General features: G+C 43.5%; 1 protein-coding gene across 1 annotated transcript; it reads right to left on the bottom strand.

Moving 5' to 3' along the window:
• Positions 1-8,162: 8,162 nt before the first annotated feature.
• On the bottom strand, positions 8,163-15,700 carry LOC148684061 (vomeronasal type-2 receptor 26-like). The gene is made up of 5 exons (XM_088654801.1): positions 15,539-15,700; positions 13,650-14,531; positions 11,690-11,917; positions 9,688-9,814; positions 8,163-9,064 (listed from the first exon to the last, which is right to left on the bottom strand). The coding sequence occupies exons 1-5, from the start codon at positions 15,698-15,700 to the stop codon at positions 8,163-8,165; spliced, it is 2,301 nt and encodes a 766-aa protein (XP_088510927.1).
• Between the last annotated feature and the right edge of the window lie 502 nt (positions 15,701-16,202).

Genomic DNA, 16,202 nt, shown 5'->3' with positions numbered 1-16,202 from the left:
CTTCATATTTATGCATCAACAAATTCCTATTGGAAGGAGAAAAGAGTGAATTATGACATGAAGTACAAATTTTTCAATACCCATATTCTACCTGTGGAATCTTGTAAAGACCTAAGACATCTGCCATGCATGAGGAAGTGTCAGAGCTAAGTCCCCCAATGACTCCTACTACATTTTTCTGAATGCCACATATATAGTTGGGGACAAAGTGATGCGATTTAAAGAGCAGATCTAGAGTGTTTCGGTAGGCCATCTTTGAATCAGAATAGCTATCATAGATGTGGAATCCAAGAGTGACATTGGGCAAGATCTTTGGATTCTCATTGATCTCATCAACAGCAAACACCAAGGCCAGAATGTGTTGGTGGGCCTTTGTCGTCACTCTGCAAATAAAGTGCCGTATTATTTTATAGGGAATTAAACAGCGCACAATACCTAGATCTGAGGGATACAACTGCCTCAATTCAATTTTGTTGGAAATATAGAAATTGTTTTCTGCCTTTACAGCTAATGTTTGGATCTCTCTTCCACCCGAAACCTATTTTTTTACTTTTCTGAACACATAGATTGAGAAGTGATCTTCACTGAATAATCTTCAGTTTTTTTAACCATGCTGCTTTTTATCACTAGCAACATGCGCCGTTATTGACATAATTACTACACCCCTTTGTCAGTTGCTGTCCCTAGCAAAACAAACTGGTATGAAATGAAAATAATGGAAATTAGACATGACTTCAGTTTCATACCATCCTTCAACAAAGCAGCTCAGGTTGGGTTTCATAGCTTTCCTCCCTCCCCTTGCATACTCATGAAAGCCCATAGGGTGTAGTTGGCCAAGAAAAAGGAGATTTCAACCCAGATCTCCCCAATGCAAGTCTGCCATGCTAAATTGCTGTGAGCAGGCGGATCAAAGGCTAGAGACCAAGTGGTGGTGATCTGAAAGTGAATCAGCTCAAACATGGTTGAGGATTCATTTCTGCACCCGGTACATGGAAGGGAAGGGGCAGTCATGAAGACAGCATACTTCTTCAGTACAATTGTGTCCACAACTAGTTGCCTGGAGGAGCTTTTCAATGTTGAATATACATTTGTTATCTGGCCAAGAGAGCATTTCTCTTAAACGTTAGCAACCTCCTATTATAACTTTAGAAACTCTTTAGGGATGGAATCGATCAGATTCAGAATTGCATACCATGATTAAAAGGTAAAGGGACCCCTAACTATTAGGTCCAGTCATGACCGACTCTGGGGTTGTGGCACTCATCTTGAATTATTTGCCGAGGGAGCCGGCGTACAGCTTCCAGGTCATGTGACCAGCATGACAAAGCCGCTTCTGGCGAACTAGAGCAGCACACGGAAACGCCGTTTACCTTCCTGCCGGAGCAGTACCTATTTATCTACTTGCACTCTGACATGCTTTTGAACTGCTACGGTAGGTTGACAGGAGCTGGGACCGAAGAATGGGAGCTCACCCCATCGCAGGGATTCGAACCGCTGACCTTCTGATCAGCAAGCCCTAGGCTCTGTGGTTTAACCCACAGCACCACCTGCATTAGAGTGAGTCAAATGGTACGCAGTGCTGCCTCTGTTCCATCTTTGCTGGATCAGTTTAAATTATCGTGGCCAGAGGATGTAGTCGTGAATGGGATTGGAGAAATGAAGCTGCCAAATGGATCCCTTGACCCATGACCACTGTCGCTTTTAAAAACCTGCTATATGGGATTGACAGTGGGAAGACTTTGGTACTATGGCACCCTGGGCAAGGCCAAAATTTTGCACCCACTTCGCCCTTCGGAAAGGAGGGTAAAGCTATGCCAGGTTTAAGGAAGGAGACACAAGGCTCGCTTGGGTCGGATCCAAGAGTGCACCCCCCGTTCCCAAAGCTGGGAAAGTGCTAACTAGGCTTTGGGAAGTAAGGAGGAGGACTCCAGGACCTTGTCAGAGCCCATGACTCCTTCCCAAAGCCAAGCACCTTGCTTACCAGGTTTGGGGACAGCACTCCAATGGCTCTGTGTCCAATGTGTGCACACTGCTCACAGATGCTAAACATCACCCCTGCGACTAGTGAGGTCTAGCGAGTGATCTATGCTGCATTAGAGGATAGAGAGATACCCTGTATCTTGAAGCAGGTTATAAATTAGTCTTATAAAATCTTACTATTGGGTTTAATCATACATTGGGTTTCAAAGCCAACCAAGTGCTTTCCAGTCAGATATAAATATAGAAAGAATAAATGAAATGATCTTAAGAGCCATTTACTTACATTGGGCTGTTAATAAAGACCTGAGATGGGTGTTCATGGAAGGAAATGCTGGGGAATATGTAATAGATATGAGACACTATCCCACCAATGATGAGGTCACCTTGTTCATACCACTCATGTGGAATATGGACAGGATTATTTCTGCTGCAAACAACAGTGTGCACTTTGGGCACCATATTGGAAAGCAGCAGGAGAAGCAGCAGCAACAACATCCTCATCACAAATATCCTTCTACACCTGGACTCTCCTTTGTATCTCTACAATATTGCTACTATCATCAGCCTGACTTGAACAGGATGTATTTGGTGACAGCTGACTCTGCCAATTCTGTACTTAAAGAGGCAGGTATCCAGCTTCTCATTAACTTCAGCACTTCCACAAAAAATTCATTGAATGCTATGATTTGAAATCTAACCAATACAATGAAAAGCAAAAGCTGGCCTCACCTCTCCTCCCTTACCTTAGCTGTCAATGGAACACCCGGGTACTTTTAATCATTTCAGATTTAATTATTTTTTCTTATTTCCCATTCTGCCTTCTGGAGCGTTTCCAGGTGAATTGATTACCATAATTTTAATAATTATAGAGGAGATAATTACTTCTGCAATGTTTTTGGACTCTATGTTGCATCACCAGTAAGAGAACGGCCAAAGTAAACATATCTGTCACATCACAGAATCAAAAGTTAGGAAGAGACCTCCAAGGTCATCTGGTCCTATCTGCTTGCTAATGCAGGACATCCAGAACTAAAAACAAACCAATAAAAAGAAAAAAAACACCCCACCTGTAGGCAGGCACCCATCTTTTCCCTAACAAATCCTCTATCAAAATGTGTTTATAGGTGAGCCAACTGCAACCTTTCCCCATTTTTCTAATTTCCTACTGTTAGGGGCCCTGACACTCTCTGACCTATGTAACATTGATTCCAGTTCCTAGCTCTTGGAAACAATTATGGGAAGGGTCCATACCATATCAGGATATAGAGACCCTGGATAATACAGTCCCAATACTTTTGAAGGAACACATATATACCATGTGAAGCAGAGCGACATGTTTAGGAACATCTAAGACAGTGTCGGGGACTGGCTGGATGAGGAAGAGTATTGGCAGCCAGTTACCCAGAAGGGACCTGAGGAGGATGGAGACATTGAACCAGGTTCAGACTTGTGGGACAGAGAGGAATCAGCAGTGGAGAGTGAACGTGAAAGGGAGAGGGTTGAGGTAGCCACAGACACTGATCGAGAAGGAGTAGGGGTTGTGTCTTCTGCAATAAAATACTGATTCAGCTCCTTCCCCTTCCCCATTCCTAGTGCAGGAACAAAGAGTCAAGAAAAGGTTGGAACAATTAAGAAGGGAGGTATAAACATGGTGAAAAGGGCAGGAATTTAGCTTCTGCAACTGACTTGCTTAGCTGATGGATGTGCAGTGTGGTATCTCCTTGGTTACTGAGCTATAAAGTTGATTATTGTCAAACCTTGCCTGTTTCTGCTTACGGTGTTGAACCACAGATGGAAGGGCTTTTCATGACAGCCTGACAGACAGAGGTTTTCAACCTTTTTGAGTCCACAGCTCCCTTGACCAACTTCCTTCTTTCTGAGGCACTCTTGTGGGGCTCAAGAGCCCAGTTATGTCACCCCTTGCCTGCAGAGCTGGCAGTCTTCCTTTCAAACACCTGTTTTGTGGAGTGTTCCCTCAGCCTCCTCTCCTTGGGAGTCCTCTGGGCAGCTGCTGCTGCTGGTCTCTGAACTGCCCCCTATCCCAAAAGGGGTACCTCCCATAGCTGCCAAGTTATCCCTTTTTTAAAGGGATTTTCCCTTATGCTGAATAGGCTTCCTCGCGAGAAAAGGGAAAACTTGGCAGCTATGGTACCTCCTAACACTGCCCCACAGGGGCCTTGGAAGCACCCCCAGGTCAGCCCATGAGGCACCATTCACCTGGGGAGCTTGTAGCCAACGCTGTTGGAGCCTTTGGGAGGCCGAGTCACAATAGGGCATCAGAGGAGAGGCCAGGTTGTCTGTGGCACCCCTTACCATCATTCAAGGCACCCCAGGATGCCACGGCACACTGGTTGAAAACCAACGGCTCTTACTCTGGTAGGAAGCGTTAATTCAGAAGCCTGTCAGTGTGGCCCATCAGCGTAAGGCAGTTATATGCACTGTTATGCCATCCAGATGTTTTGACTACAGCTTCCATTATCCTTGATAATAATGGTCTGTTGTAAACTGCTGGGAGCAACATGTGGAGTTCAGCAACATGTGGAGGGCCACAAATTGACTACCCCTGGTGTAAAAAAGTATGGGTTGTAGAATAAGGCTCCATTTCTAGTGTGATATTTATCTGCCACCGCTATGTCAGGTATTAGAGACTTCTGAGTCTGGATGTAAGGCTTCATGGAATCGGCTTCCTTCCTCCGTGGAAGTAGATAAGCAGAGCAAAGGAAGAGAGGTCTTTTTACAAGTTAGAAAATTTAAAAATCACAGCGAGAGAACAAAGAACCTATATCTTATGAATGGTGGTGCTCCTAATTAAGAATAAGGGGTGCCCTTATGTCATAGCTGCCAAGTTTTCCCTTTTCTCGCAAGGAAGCCTATTCAGCATAAGGGAATTTCCCTTAAAAAAAGGGAGAACTTGACAGCTATGCCTTATGTCCCTATTAATCCATGTCATTCCTACATCTTGTAATCTGAGTTTGTACCCGCTGTGCTTTGTATGCTTTCTGTTTTGCACTTTCTCAGCACTTCTTGACCTTGGGGAGAGTGGATGAATGCTTTCGAGAGACAGTGAATCTGTTAACTCTCCCTCCCAAGGTTTCTTCTCCTAGCTGTTAACCATCCTGCCTTTCCCAGCTTCTGCCTTCTGAACTATGTCTCTCTGCTACCCACTGTTCCAAATCTACACTGTCCTCCTTCTCCTGTGAAGATTCAACATCTGGATTAGGAGCAGGGGGAGGCTCCCGCCATTCCTTCTCAGTGCAGCCCTCCTCAACACCGTTCCTGACACTGGAGCAGTTTCTTTGGCAAAGAGAGTCACTTGTGTGCCAAGGCACATGAGCCACAAAGTTTGCAGGAGAACAACAAAACACACTGACACGTTGTATTTTGGTTTATGGGTTCAAATAGGCCAGAACTTTATTTGTTACAGATGTGAGTGGTTTGGCTTAGCATTGTGGTGCAGTCAGGCTATATCTTGACTCCTGCCCCCTACAGGGAGTCCATGGAAGGGTAAACCACCGATAGCAGGAGCCCTATGATTTACATCAAATATGGGCACCCCGAGGGGTTTGCGTAGGGGCTGTGACATGGCCCTAGCCCACACTCAGGCTTCAAACAGGATTCACACTCTGGATCCCATTAACAGAATACCCTTTCTGAGGAGGGACAGGCGAAGGCAACAACCTCCCCTCCAATCAAACAAAGGCTTACACAATGCCTAACCGCACAGAAGTTGTGACAACTGCTACTAGGTAGGCAAAAACCAAATGGCTGGTGCCAATTTGTCAAGTGGAAAAAAAATCCTACCCAGCTTCAACAACATGGCGACTGACAATTGCCAAAGCAAGGTCATATCAGAGCAAAGCATGAAAAGAGGGTGGGTGGGTAGGGTGATCCGATGAAGAGGCAAGAAGAGGGTGCCAGTTGGCCATGCTGAGATTAAATTGCCTGTAGCCGCACCCACCCTGGCAGCAGATTGGCTGGGGCAGTCCCCAGCACAGATGCTGCTGCTGGTCGTGACGTGGGAGATTCCAGAAGTGTAGAAGTCCACGTTTATCCTGGGAGTTTAAAAATTGGTTAGAGGTGTCTCTTTGTTCCTAGAATTTCTAGTGGAGTGCCCATGTGATTTCCAGTTTGGAGGACTTTTAAATGTTCTACTTCAACATATTATGAACAATGTAAATGAATGCATACATAAATGTAGGGGCTTCAAAATGAGTCACACAAAACACGATTCATCTATCTATCTATCTATCATCTATCTATCTATCTATCTATCTATCTATCTATCTATCTATCTATCTATCTAAATGTAGGCATTGCACGCGCGGAGGTCACAGCCTTTCTCCGTAACTGCTGAACCGTAATGTAACAAATTTGGCCACAATGTTCCATGCCCATCATGGAGGGATCTGGAGTAATTCCCCCCCAAAAAACCACACCTTTCACACCTAAAATAATGATTAAACACAAAAATGGTGCCCAAATTAGACATCACCACCAGAAGCTCTGAAGACTCCAGCAGCTCCAAAGCTGTGCCGCCAGATGACATCACAAAATTCCACAGCAACCATCTGAAAACATTCCTTTTGCAGCAACAAGGCCCAGCTTTTTCAATAGGCCGCAGCATTGCCGCAGCATTGCCAAGCAGGGAAAAACAAACATAATAGGGCCTTCCACAACTGGGCACAGGGATGAGGCGCAACAAAGGGAGGGCAGTGGGGTTGGGACAGGGAAAAATGAGTAGGCTGCAGCATTGCCCAGCAGGGAAAAATGAGTCGGTCTCGCCATTGCCCAGTAGGCCACAGACAAAAACAAACAGAATATGGGGCGGCGGTCACCGGGATGAGGCACAACAAAGGGAGGGAGGGGAAACACATAGCCATGGGGCGGGGGAGGACCTTGAGTCTACCAAAGCAGTGGGGGTGGTGGTGGGTTGGGACAGGGAAAACTGAGTAGGCCGCAAAATTGCCCAGTAGGCCACAGGCAAAAAAAACATAATATGGGCCTTTCACAGGGTGGGGGAATCACAGGGATGAGGCACAACAATGGGGGAGGGGGCTCACAGGGATGAGGCACAACAAAGGGAGGGGGGACACATAGCCATGGGGGGGGAGGTAGGACCCTGAGTTAGCCAAAGCAGTGTGTGTGGGGGGGGACACATTTTCAGGAACACGTGTGGGTGGGGGAGTCTTATTTTTGAAATTTACAGTAGGGGATTCAGGGTTGGGACAGGGCAGGTGAGGGGACTCTAAAGGGAGACTCTGAAGGTCCATTTAACAGAAAAAGGTCCATTTAACACAAAAACCCACAGCAACGCGTGGCCGGGCCAGCTAGTGATTTTATAGAACTACTGTCACCATGAAATTGTAACTTTCCATTCATTTCTTAAAACAATCATTATATGTAGGGGAATGCTTGTGTTGGTAATGAACATAGTGTCAGTTCTTGTTTGACTTCCTTGAGGTGTGATGACACAAGCTGGAAATTGAATCTTGAGAGTGGCAGTGGACAAGCAATCTTTGGTTGTTTCTACTGGTTGTTTCTACTGGATTCTTGCCTTGTTATTCATCCTTACCTAAACATAATTTATTGCCTTGCTCCCTCCATTTACCTGCCCTTGCTTTGTGAAGATTGGTTGCTAGTGCAGTTAGGCATATAGTGAAGACAAAGTATATCTGATCCAACCTGTTGCAATTCATGGCTGTTTCACAGGAACTTGATAGATACCCAGACCACCTAAAATAGAAACAATTTGGCTTGCGGTCATGGTCAAATCTGGTTCACAGCCCTGCTGGATAGACTAATGACCCAGTAAAAGGCACCTTCTCAAGTTCTTGTGTTCCTTTTCTTCTCTTCTCTCTGCACCCCATCATCTCATCAGGAGAGGTTCAGGGCCTCTTGGGAAGATAGGGGGCATCCCTTTGGATGCAGGAGAAGATGAGTAAGGGGACATGTAGGCATTCAAGTTGTTGGCTATCATCCATAGTTACTTTCCTATTCCTAATCCCACTTCATTTAAACCATATAGGCAACTCTGCTGGATATCAAGAACATAAATGATACAACAATCTCTTCTGTTATTTTGATCATTTCAGGCAACTTCCTTTCTTGAAAAACCACAGTGAAATAACCCTGCTAACAAGTCTACAGAATCTAAATAAAGAAATGACAAACTATACTGTTATTTACATCTTTCTCCGTATTAGCTGCTCTCTGTTATTTAGCTCAGGCCTCGCCACAATAATGTAGCATTTAGGGGAAAAGATGCAGCCCAGCAGCCCAGCACTGGAAGCCAAGATGGAGAAGATCTCCACAGCCACCATGTATTTCCCTCTGGTGCTCAAGTATGTGGGAATAAAGGAGAACCAAACACTGCAGAAGACCAGCATGCTGAAGGTGATGAACTTGGCTTCGTTGAAGCTGTCAGGCAACTTCCTGGCTAAGAAGGCCACAGTCAAGCTGATAATGGCCAGTAAGCCCATGTAGCCTAAAACACAATAGAACATGAGAACTGACCCTTCATTACATAAGAATATAATTTCTTCACTCATTGAGTGCATGTCCACATCTGGGAATGAGGGAGAGGTTGCCAGCCAGAAGACACAGATTCCCATTTGAATCACAGAGCAGGAAAGGACAATGGAATAAGCCAGTTTTTTGCCTACCCATCTCCTCATCCTGGACCCTGGCTTTGTAGCCAGGAATGCCAAAACCACTGAAATAGTCTTGGCCAAGATGCTGGAGAGGGCCACTGAGAAGACAATGCCAAAAGCCGTTTGTCTGAGTGGGCAGGTTGCCTTATTAGGCATTCCAATGAACATCAAAGAGCAAAGGAAACACAAGAGGAGGGAGATGAGGAGAATGTAAGTGAGGCTTCTGTTATTGGCTTTGACGATGGCAGTGTTCCGGTGCTTAATGAAAATGCCAAGTACCACAGCTGTGATCAGAGAGAATAAAAGCGCAGAGAAAGTTGAAACCATGGCCAAAGTTTCACCAAAGCCTAGGACGTTTGGTTTCTTGGGAATGCACTGATACTGGTCTTCATTTGGATATTGATCCGGAGGACATCTGGCACAGGTTTCCAACCCTGAAAAAAGGTGATATGACAGTTGGAAACAATCCAGGATATGCTTAAGAGTTTTTTGTTTTGTTTTGTTTTTACAGGAATCGTCTTACGATAGTGTTTGCATGAGGAAAAGTTTCAAAAGTTCTAGCCCAAATGCTTGTGCTCTAGATGCTTTGAAGATAAGATCCCCAAAGAGCTTTCTTCCTAGGGAAAAGACTACCACTTCTATTGCACCCTCCCTCCCCCAAAACTATAGTTTCTTCCAGGACAGAATGCATTTACAATTTTTTTGTCTTGTTGCATCAAAACAGAGCGGGCGGACATACACTCATGGTTTATATTGTTAAAATGTGTAAGATGTGGCATTTCAGCAGTGAGCCATTTGGGAAACTGCATTAAATGATTTAGAATGTACATAGATGCAGCATTGGAAAATCTTTACATTACAGACCAAGCTCACATCCTCATGTTATACTCCATAGAAGGTTAAGGTTCATAGTGGAAGCTTTTACTGAGGCTGAAGGGAAATTATTCTACTATTGTTAATAAACAATGTAAATTGAGGCCAGACATAGGAAACCCCACTTCTGATTTGATCAGAATATGTTAAAATAACTTGTATATGGTAATATGACATCTCTCACCCTTCTCATCTGAGAACATCCCACGAGGACATGGATCACAATCATAACAACAAAACTTCTTCCCCTCCTTCTTTTTCTTCTCATAACCAGGAAGGCAGTTGACATTACATAAGGAAATGGGTGGCACCTGTCCAAAGAGACACAAAGAGGTCAATGCAGTAGTACCTCTGGTTATGAACTTAATTCGTTCGGGTGGTCCGTTCTTAACCTGAAACCATTCTTAACCTGAGGTACCACTTTAGCTAATGGGGCCTTCCGCTGCCGCTGCATGATTTCTGTTCTCATCCTGGAGCAAAGTTCTTAACCCAAGGTACTATTTCTGGGTCTTTAACCTGAAGCGTCTGTAACCCAAGGTATCACTGTATTAAGAAAATGTTTTAGTGGATTCATCTAAGACCAGATAATCTATCAGTAAATAGGAGGGCCAGAAGTGTTAAATGGAGGATCCGTATGTGCCCAGGTGGCACAAATAGTGGGAGAAAAATTTACAGTTCAAAGCATCATGGAAAAACAAAAAGATTACAATTTTCATACCTATATTGACCAATGATACAACCATCAGATAATTTGATCTAATACTACTACTGGTTGTTTCTTTTGATTGAAATGAAGCCTCATGCCCTTTGCTTTAGAAATTTCACTTGATGTCCCTTTAGTGAGGATCAAGGAGTTGGGATTTGGAAGTAGTGAACTACTGTGGTTCTGCTCCTATTCGGACAGCCCTACCATTTATACCACTGGAATAAAGAGAGGCAGTGAAGATGTTGGGCAGATGTATTGCATTTGTGGTGGACTGGCTTTATAAAACCAGCTTTATAAAAAACAGGGGACTACAATACAATATGTACATAAAATAAGTTGGAACCTTTTGTTCTCTACAAAATCAATGGTGTCATTTTTCAAAAAAGAAATATTTTCAACATTTTCCCCAATGACTCTCAATATATGCAAAAAGAATATCTTAATCCTTTATATACAAGGAAAAGGGCATGATATTTTGCAAATATTGTTTTAACAATCCTGAAAGCAAAATGGATGTGGGCATTAAAACATTCCAAAAATGTTTATCAATGTGAACCTGAAAGAGGACTATCTTAAGTCATTATTCCAATGGTACTGAACTTTAAACAGAATTTATTTATTTATTTATTTGGCGGGAACAGGCATTGTTCGAGGTATAATGGAATTAAGGTAGAACTAATAAATATCTTTTGATGTTTTAAAATAATAATTCCTTTCTGGACCGAAGTACTGAATATTTCTAACTTCATAAGTCAGCTGAGGTTGAGCTTCTCCCAGTGCTGTTTTTCTTTACCAATATATATCCTCAAAGCAAGAGCAATCATACTGCCACCTTTAGTTCCAGAAAAACTGAGAACTGCTTGCGATGATATTGATGCCTTCTATGCAGAGGTGTACCTAGGCCCCCTTGTGCAAGGGGGCAAGGAGATATATCAGTGTCGCCAAAGTTGGGAGGGACCATGGGAAAGAAACTCAAAATGTTTGCTTTTTGTCACCTTTTGTGCTCCTTCAGTCACTATCTCCTTGGCTATTGGCTCCGCCTCTTGCCCTCCTTTGTCTGTTTGTCTGCCTGCCTTCCTTCCTGCATCCCCCACTTCACTCACCACCTTTCTTTCTTTCTTTCTTTCTTTCTTCCTTCCTTCCTTCCTTCCTTCCTTCCTTCCTTCCTTCCTTCCTTCCTTCCTTCCTTCCTTCCTCCCTCCCTCCCTCCCTCCCTTCCTTCCTTCCTTCCTTCCTTCCTTCCTTCCTTCCTTCCTTCCTTCCTTCCTTCCTTCCTTCCTTCCTTCCTTCCTTTTTTCCTTGGTGTGATATATCTTTTGGGCTTATTGCTTTTTTTATGAATGTGGTTCATTTGTTTACTTATTAATAAAATTATTAGTAGCATTATTAGTAATAGCAGCAGCAGTTGGGCAGCACTTCCCTTTTCACCTCAAGTGGCAAAACTACACACTCTCCCACTTGTGTGCAGTGATTTCCTTACCTGAGTGAAGACTCTGTGCCATTGGATTCCGTCCCCATTCATGGTGAGCTCTTTGCCAGGAGGAGCCTGGGGATCCAGTCTTCCGACTTTGACCCTGACATAGGAATTATTTGGGAAAGTGACCAGGTTTGTAATATCAAATCCACCTGCTAATTCTCCATGTTCATTTAATGTGATTTCATCCCCAGCACTGTTGTTGAATGAGATTCTCTGCAGCAATGAATGGAGCTAGGTGGAAAGAGAATCACAAGACAATCTGTTTGGGTGTGAACATCCAGTTTGAGAGTCTGAAGGAGGTTAGGGGGTGGATGTTGGCTAATGGATTTAGATTCAATCCCAATAAGATAGAAGGAGTGTTTCTGGGGATGGGGGGCGGGTAGGTGTGGGGTATTCCCTAGCCCTGACTGGGTAACTCTGGCGTTAAAGGACCAGGATTGCAGACTGAGAGCCATTTTGGACTCACAGATGTTATGAAAGAGCAGGTCAATTCTGTGTCCAGGGCTGCTGTCTACCAGCTCTATCTGGTATTCCAGCTGAGACCCTACCTGTTTGTGCTCTGTCTCACCAGAGTGGAACATGCTCTGGTTATCTCCCGCTTGGAGTATTGCAGTGTACTTTATGTGGGGCTGCCTTTGAAGTTGACTCAGAAACGAAAAGAAATCCAAAACACAGCTGCCAGACTGGTGACTGGGAACGGCTGCCAGGACCATATAACACTGGTCTTAAAGGAACTACATTGGCTCCCAGTATGATTCCAGGTAAAATGCAAAGTGTTGATGCTGACCTTTATAGCCCTTAGCGTCTTTGCTCCTGTATACCTGAAGGAGCATCCACACCCCAATCATTAAGCCCAGACACTGAATGCAGAAAGTGAGGTTACAGGGAACCAGGCAGAGGGCTTTCTTGATATACATACCTGCCCTGCAGAACACCCTCCCATTAGATGTCTAGGAAATGAACAACAATCTGACATTTAGAAGACACTTGATGGGAGCCCTGTATAGGGAAGTTTTAAACGTTTCTTATCTTGTGTTTTAATTCATCAGAGACTTCCCAGAGTGGCTGGGGTACCTCAATCAGATGAGGAGCACATAAATGTTGTGTTGTTTTTGTTGTTGTTGCTACTGCTGCTTTATATTTTGGAATCCCTGCATTGCATTGAATACTCTAAAATTACATCATTTTCCTCTGCAGTCAAACAGCCTAGCACTGGCACCATCGCTGCAGGGCCCTGGGTTCCCAGGCACCCACAAAATTCTTAATGATGGGGCCAGGAGCCCTCAATATTCTGCAGCCGGAAGGGCTCTGGTGGGCCCTCCTGCTGCTGTGATGGGCTCCATCACTGCCTCCTGCTGCAGCTGTGGGCGATGGAGCCCCTTACAGACCCTTTAGGAGAAGCCTTAGAGATCCCTCTGAAAGGCCCAGATGGGCCTGCCTGGGCTCCTCAAAATCTGTGACATCACATGCAGTGCATGACATCACACATTTGCACCAGACACCCACAATGTGGGTCAAAACATAGTTTTCCTGGCCACAAGGGTCATTTCAGGCAGCTTGAGATACACTTCCAAGTGGCTGAGGCATCCCAGCTGGAGGGGTGGTGCATATAAATAATAGTAATAAAAAATATCAAACATTAAATACTTGTGGAGGACTCCCGTGTCCTGAATGGGGTAACTGTGCCCCTGAAGGACCAGTGCCAGTCCTCAATGTTTAAATTTTTAGAACAATTATTAACTTGTCAAGTAGTTGCTACTTGTGTGTCACTTACAAAAGACTATATAATCTAAAGTCTGCTTACTATAATTATCGGAAATAAAATAATTTAAGGTTAATCTTTCATGTATTTATTACTTTTAATTATTTACTTAGAGATGAATGCCAACTCACATTATATATAGATACAGCCCACAACACCGAATACTTTTCAAGGGGAACACTTTATATGAGGAAACATTACCTGCCAAGGTTCTACATTCTGAGAAGAGAGTCTCTCTCCACCCTTTATCCTTTTGCTAATGGCTTCAGATGAGTACATAATATGTAAGGCATGTGCCAGAGCATAGACAGCATTATAGATACTGTAGCTGTGGCCGGTCATTCTCATTTCAAAAAATGGTGCAGGGAGGCTCTCCAGCTTCTCCTCTCCAGTACATGTGTCTGCTGAAGCAGTGGAATCTGAAAGTGAACAACTGAATGCTTGTACCCAGAAATCGCTAATAAAACCATCTCCATCTGCCCAGGAAGGATTCACTTTCTGCAGAAAGTCTGAAAAGTCTTGAATGTCCTTGGAGTGAATTGCAAAGGAGATAGCACCATGGAACATTTGTATATTAACCTTCACCATTTTTTTAAAATAATATAATATGAAATCAATTTGGGCTGTTGTAATCCACACTTTTCCTAAAGGTGGCTTCCTCTTAGATGGAGGTAATATCAGCTGAATCATATTCCTTACCTCTATGGTACTTGATAGCCATATAATAGATGTACTCTCTCCATATATAACAATTGCATTTGCTTTGCTTGACATGAAAGCTGGAGACAAAATCCCTGTGTCACTCAACATATCAACTATGTTACCAGTGAAATGCAGATGGTTATCAGTTTTTTCTGTGAATTCTGAACAGATTCCATTCTGGAAAAGCATTGGTTCAATGTTCTGTAAGAAACGTTCCCCAGCTTCATTAGCTGGAGTGATGAGCCCAACCCATTTCCATCCAAAATGCAAAAGTAACTGAATAATCCCCTTGTATTGAAGATCTTCATTGGGGACCATGCGATAGAAGGAAGCAAGTTTGATTTGATCATTCGTGGCTGGTTCAAATGAACCATATGAAATCTGAAAAAGGAAAAACCCCAAACCTTTCCCAGTGGAAACAAGAATACACAACACACTCATTTATCTGAACCAAAATCCTGTTTATCCCATATTTACTAATCTTACAGAGGGCCATAGAAACAATACATAGAAACAATATTTCCAATTATTTTTGTAGATATTAATTCCAATTATTATGGGAGTCATCACAGCTGCATATTTGTACAAAAGGATTCTCTCCAAGAGCAGGAGAGCTTTAATCCTTTCACTGCCTTCAACATTACTCCAAAGTGGAACTGGAGAAATACAAGCAATTGATCATGTTCCTTCTGTCTATAATCTTTATAACACTTGTAGGGAGAGGCTGATGCCATAACTACTAAGATCTCTCGTGGGTGGATCTGTTGGAAATCCTGAAGGTGTCCTGAATATTATACATTTTATTCTTATGTGACCACAATAAACCATATCCTATGAAAGTAAAATACAAGCAAAAATTAAGGCAACTAAAAAGAAGTCCAGGAATGCAGCAGAACAACACCATATTGGCAAGAATATATCCATCCCCAAATGCCAGAAAAATAGCAAGAAATTGTTTCAATTAGCCTCTGAAAGTAGACAGTACAAAACATCATCATATCTATACAGGGAGGGGATCTTATGATTCCTACGGAGAGGGACATTGTTGTCTCAAGTTATTTATGCCTCTGTAAGCCAGTTTCATCACTATGAATGGGGACTGGTATATCTCTCATGCGGCTAGGGCTGTTCTTTCAGGAACAATGTTCCATCAAGGTGCCCCATTCATCCAAATGGAACTTTTTGAACAATCTTCCATTAAATATATTATACACGCACTGTTGGGTATTAATATTATACCCCCCATCCAAAAAAAATACCCATATATTGCAACCTGTTTCCCTTTTACATTTTACCGCTTCATATTTATGCATCAACAGATTCCTAGTGAAAGGAGAAAAGTATGAATAACGGCATCAAATACCAATATTTCAATATCCATATTCTACCTGTGGGATCCTGTAGAGACCTAAGACATCTGCCATGGATGAGGAGGTGTCAGAGCTAAGTCCCCCAATGACTCCTACTACATTTTTCTGAATGCCACATATGTAGTTGGGGACAAAGTGATGTGAGTTAAATAGCAGATCCAGAGTATTTCGGTAGGTCATCCTTGAATCAAAATAGCTATCATAGATGTGGAATCCAAGAGTGACATTGGGCAAGATCTTGGGATTCTCATTGATCTCATCAACAGCAAACACCAAGGCAACGATGTGTGGATAGAACTTCATAATCACACTGTAAATAAAGTGTGTTACTTTTCTATGGGGTATTAAACAGTGCACAACACCTAGATCTGAGGGATAAAGATAAAGGTAAAGGGACCCCTGACCATTCGGTCCAGTCTTGACTGACTCTGGGGTTGCGGCGCTCATCTCGCATTATTGGCCAAGGGAGCCGGCGTACAGCTTCCAGGTCATGTGGCCAGCATGACAAAGCCGCTTCTGGCGAACCAGAGCAGCACACGGAAACGTCGTTTACCTTCCCACTGTAGCGGTACCTATTTATCTACTTGCACTTTGATGTGCTTTCGAACTGCTAGGTTGGCAGGAGCTGGGACTGAGCAACAGGAGCTCACCCCGTCGCAGGGATTCGATCTGCCGACCTTCT

The sequence above is a fragment of the Zootoca vivipara genome, chromosome 12, assembly GCF_965207765.1.
Source record: "Zootoca vivipara chromosome 12, rZooViv2.hap1.1, whole genome shotgun sequence".
In the NCBI taxonomy this organism is placed as follows: domain Eukaryota; kingdom Metazoa; phylum Chordata; class Lepidosauria; order Squamata; family Lacertidae; genus Zootoca; species Zootoca vivipara.
This window is presented reverse-complemented; position numbering and strand designations above follow the sequence as displayed.

Excerpts from the sequence above, each read along its gene's own strand:
- LOC148684061 (XM_088654801.1), bottom strand. The coding sequence starts at position 15,700 with ATGACCTACCGAAATACTCTGGATCTGCTATTTAACTCACATCACTTT. Across the intron at positions 11,918-13,649 it reads AGAATGTAGAACCTTGGCAG|CTCCATTCATTGCTGCAGAG; the intron begins GTAATGTTTCCT and ends CTTTCCACCTAG. Across the intron at positions 9,065-9,687 it reads GATGTTCTCAGATGAGAAGG|GGTTGGAAACCTGTGCCAGA; the intron begins GTGAGAGATGTC and ends ACCTTTTTTCAG.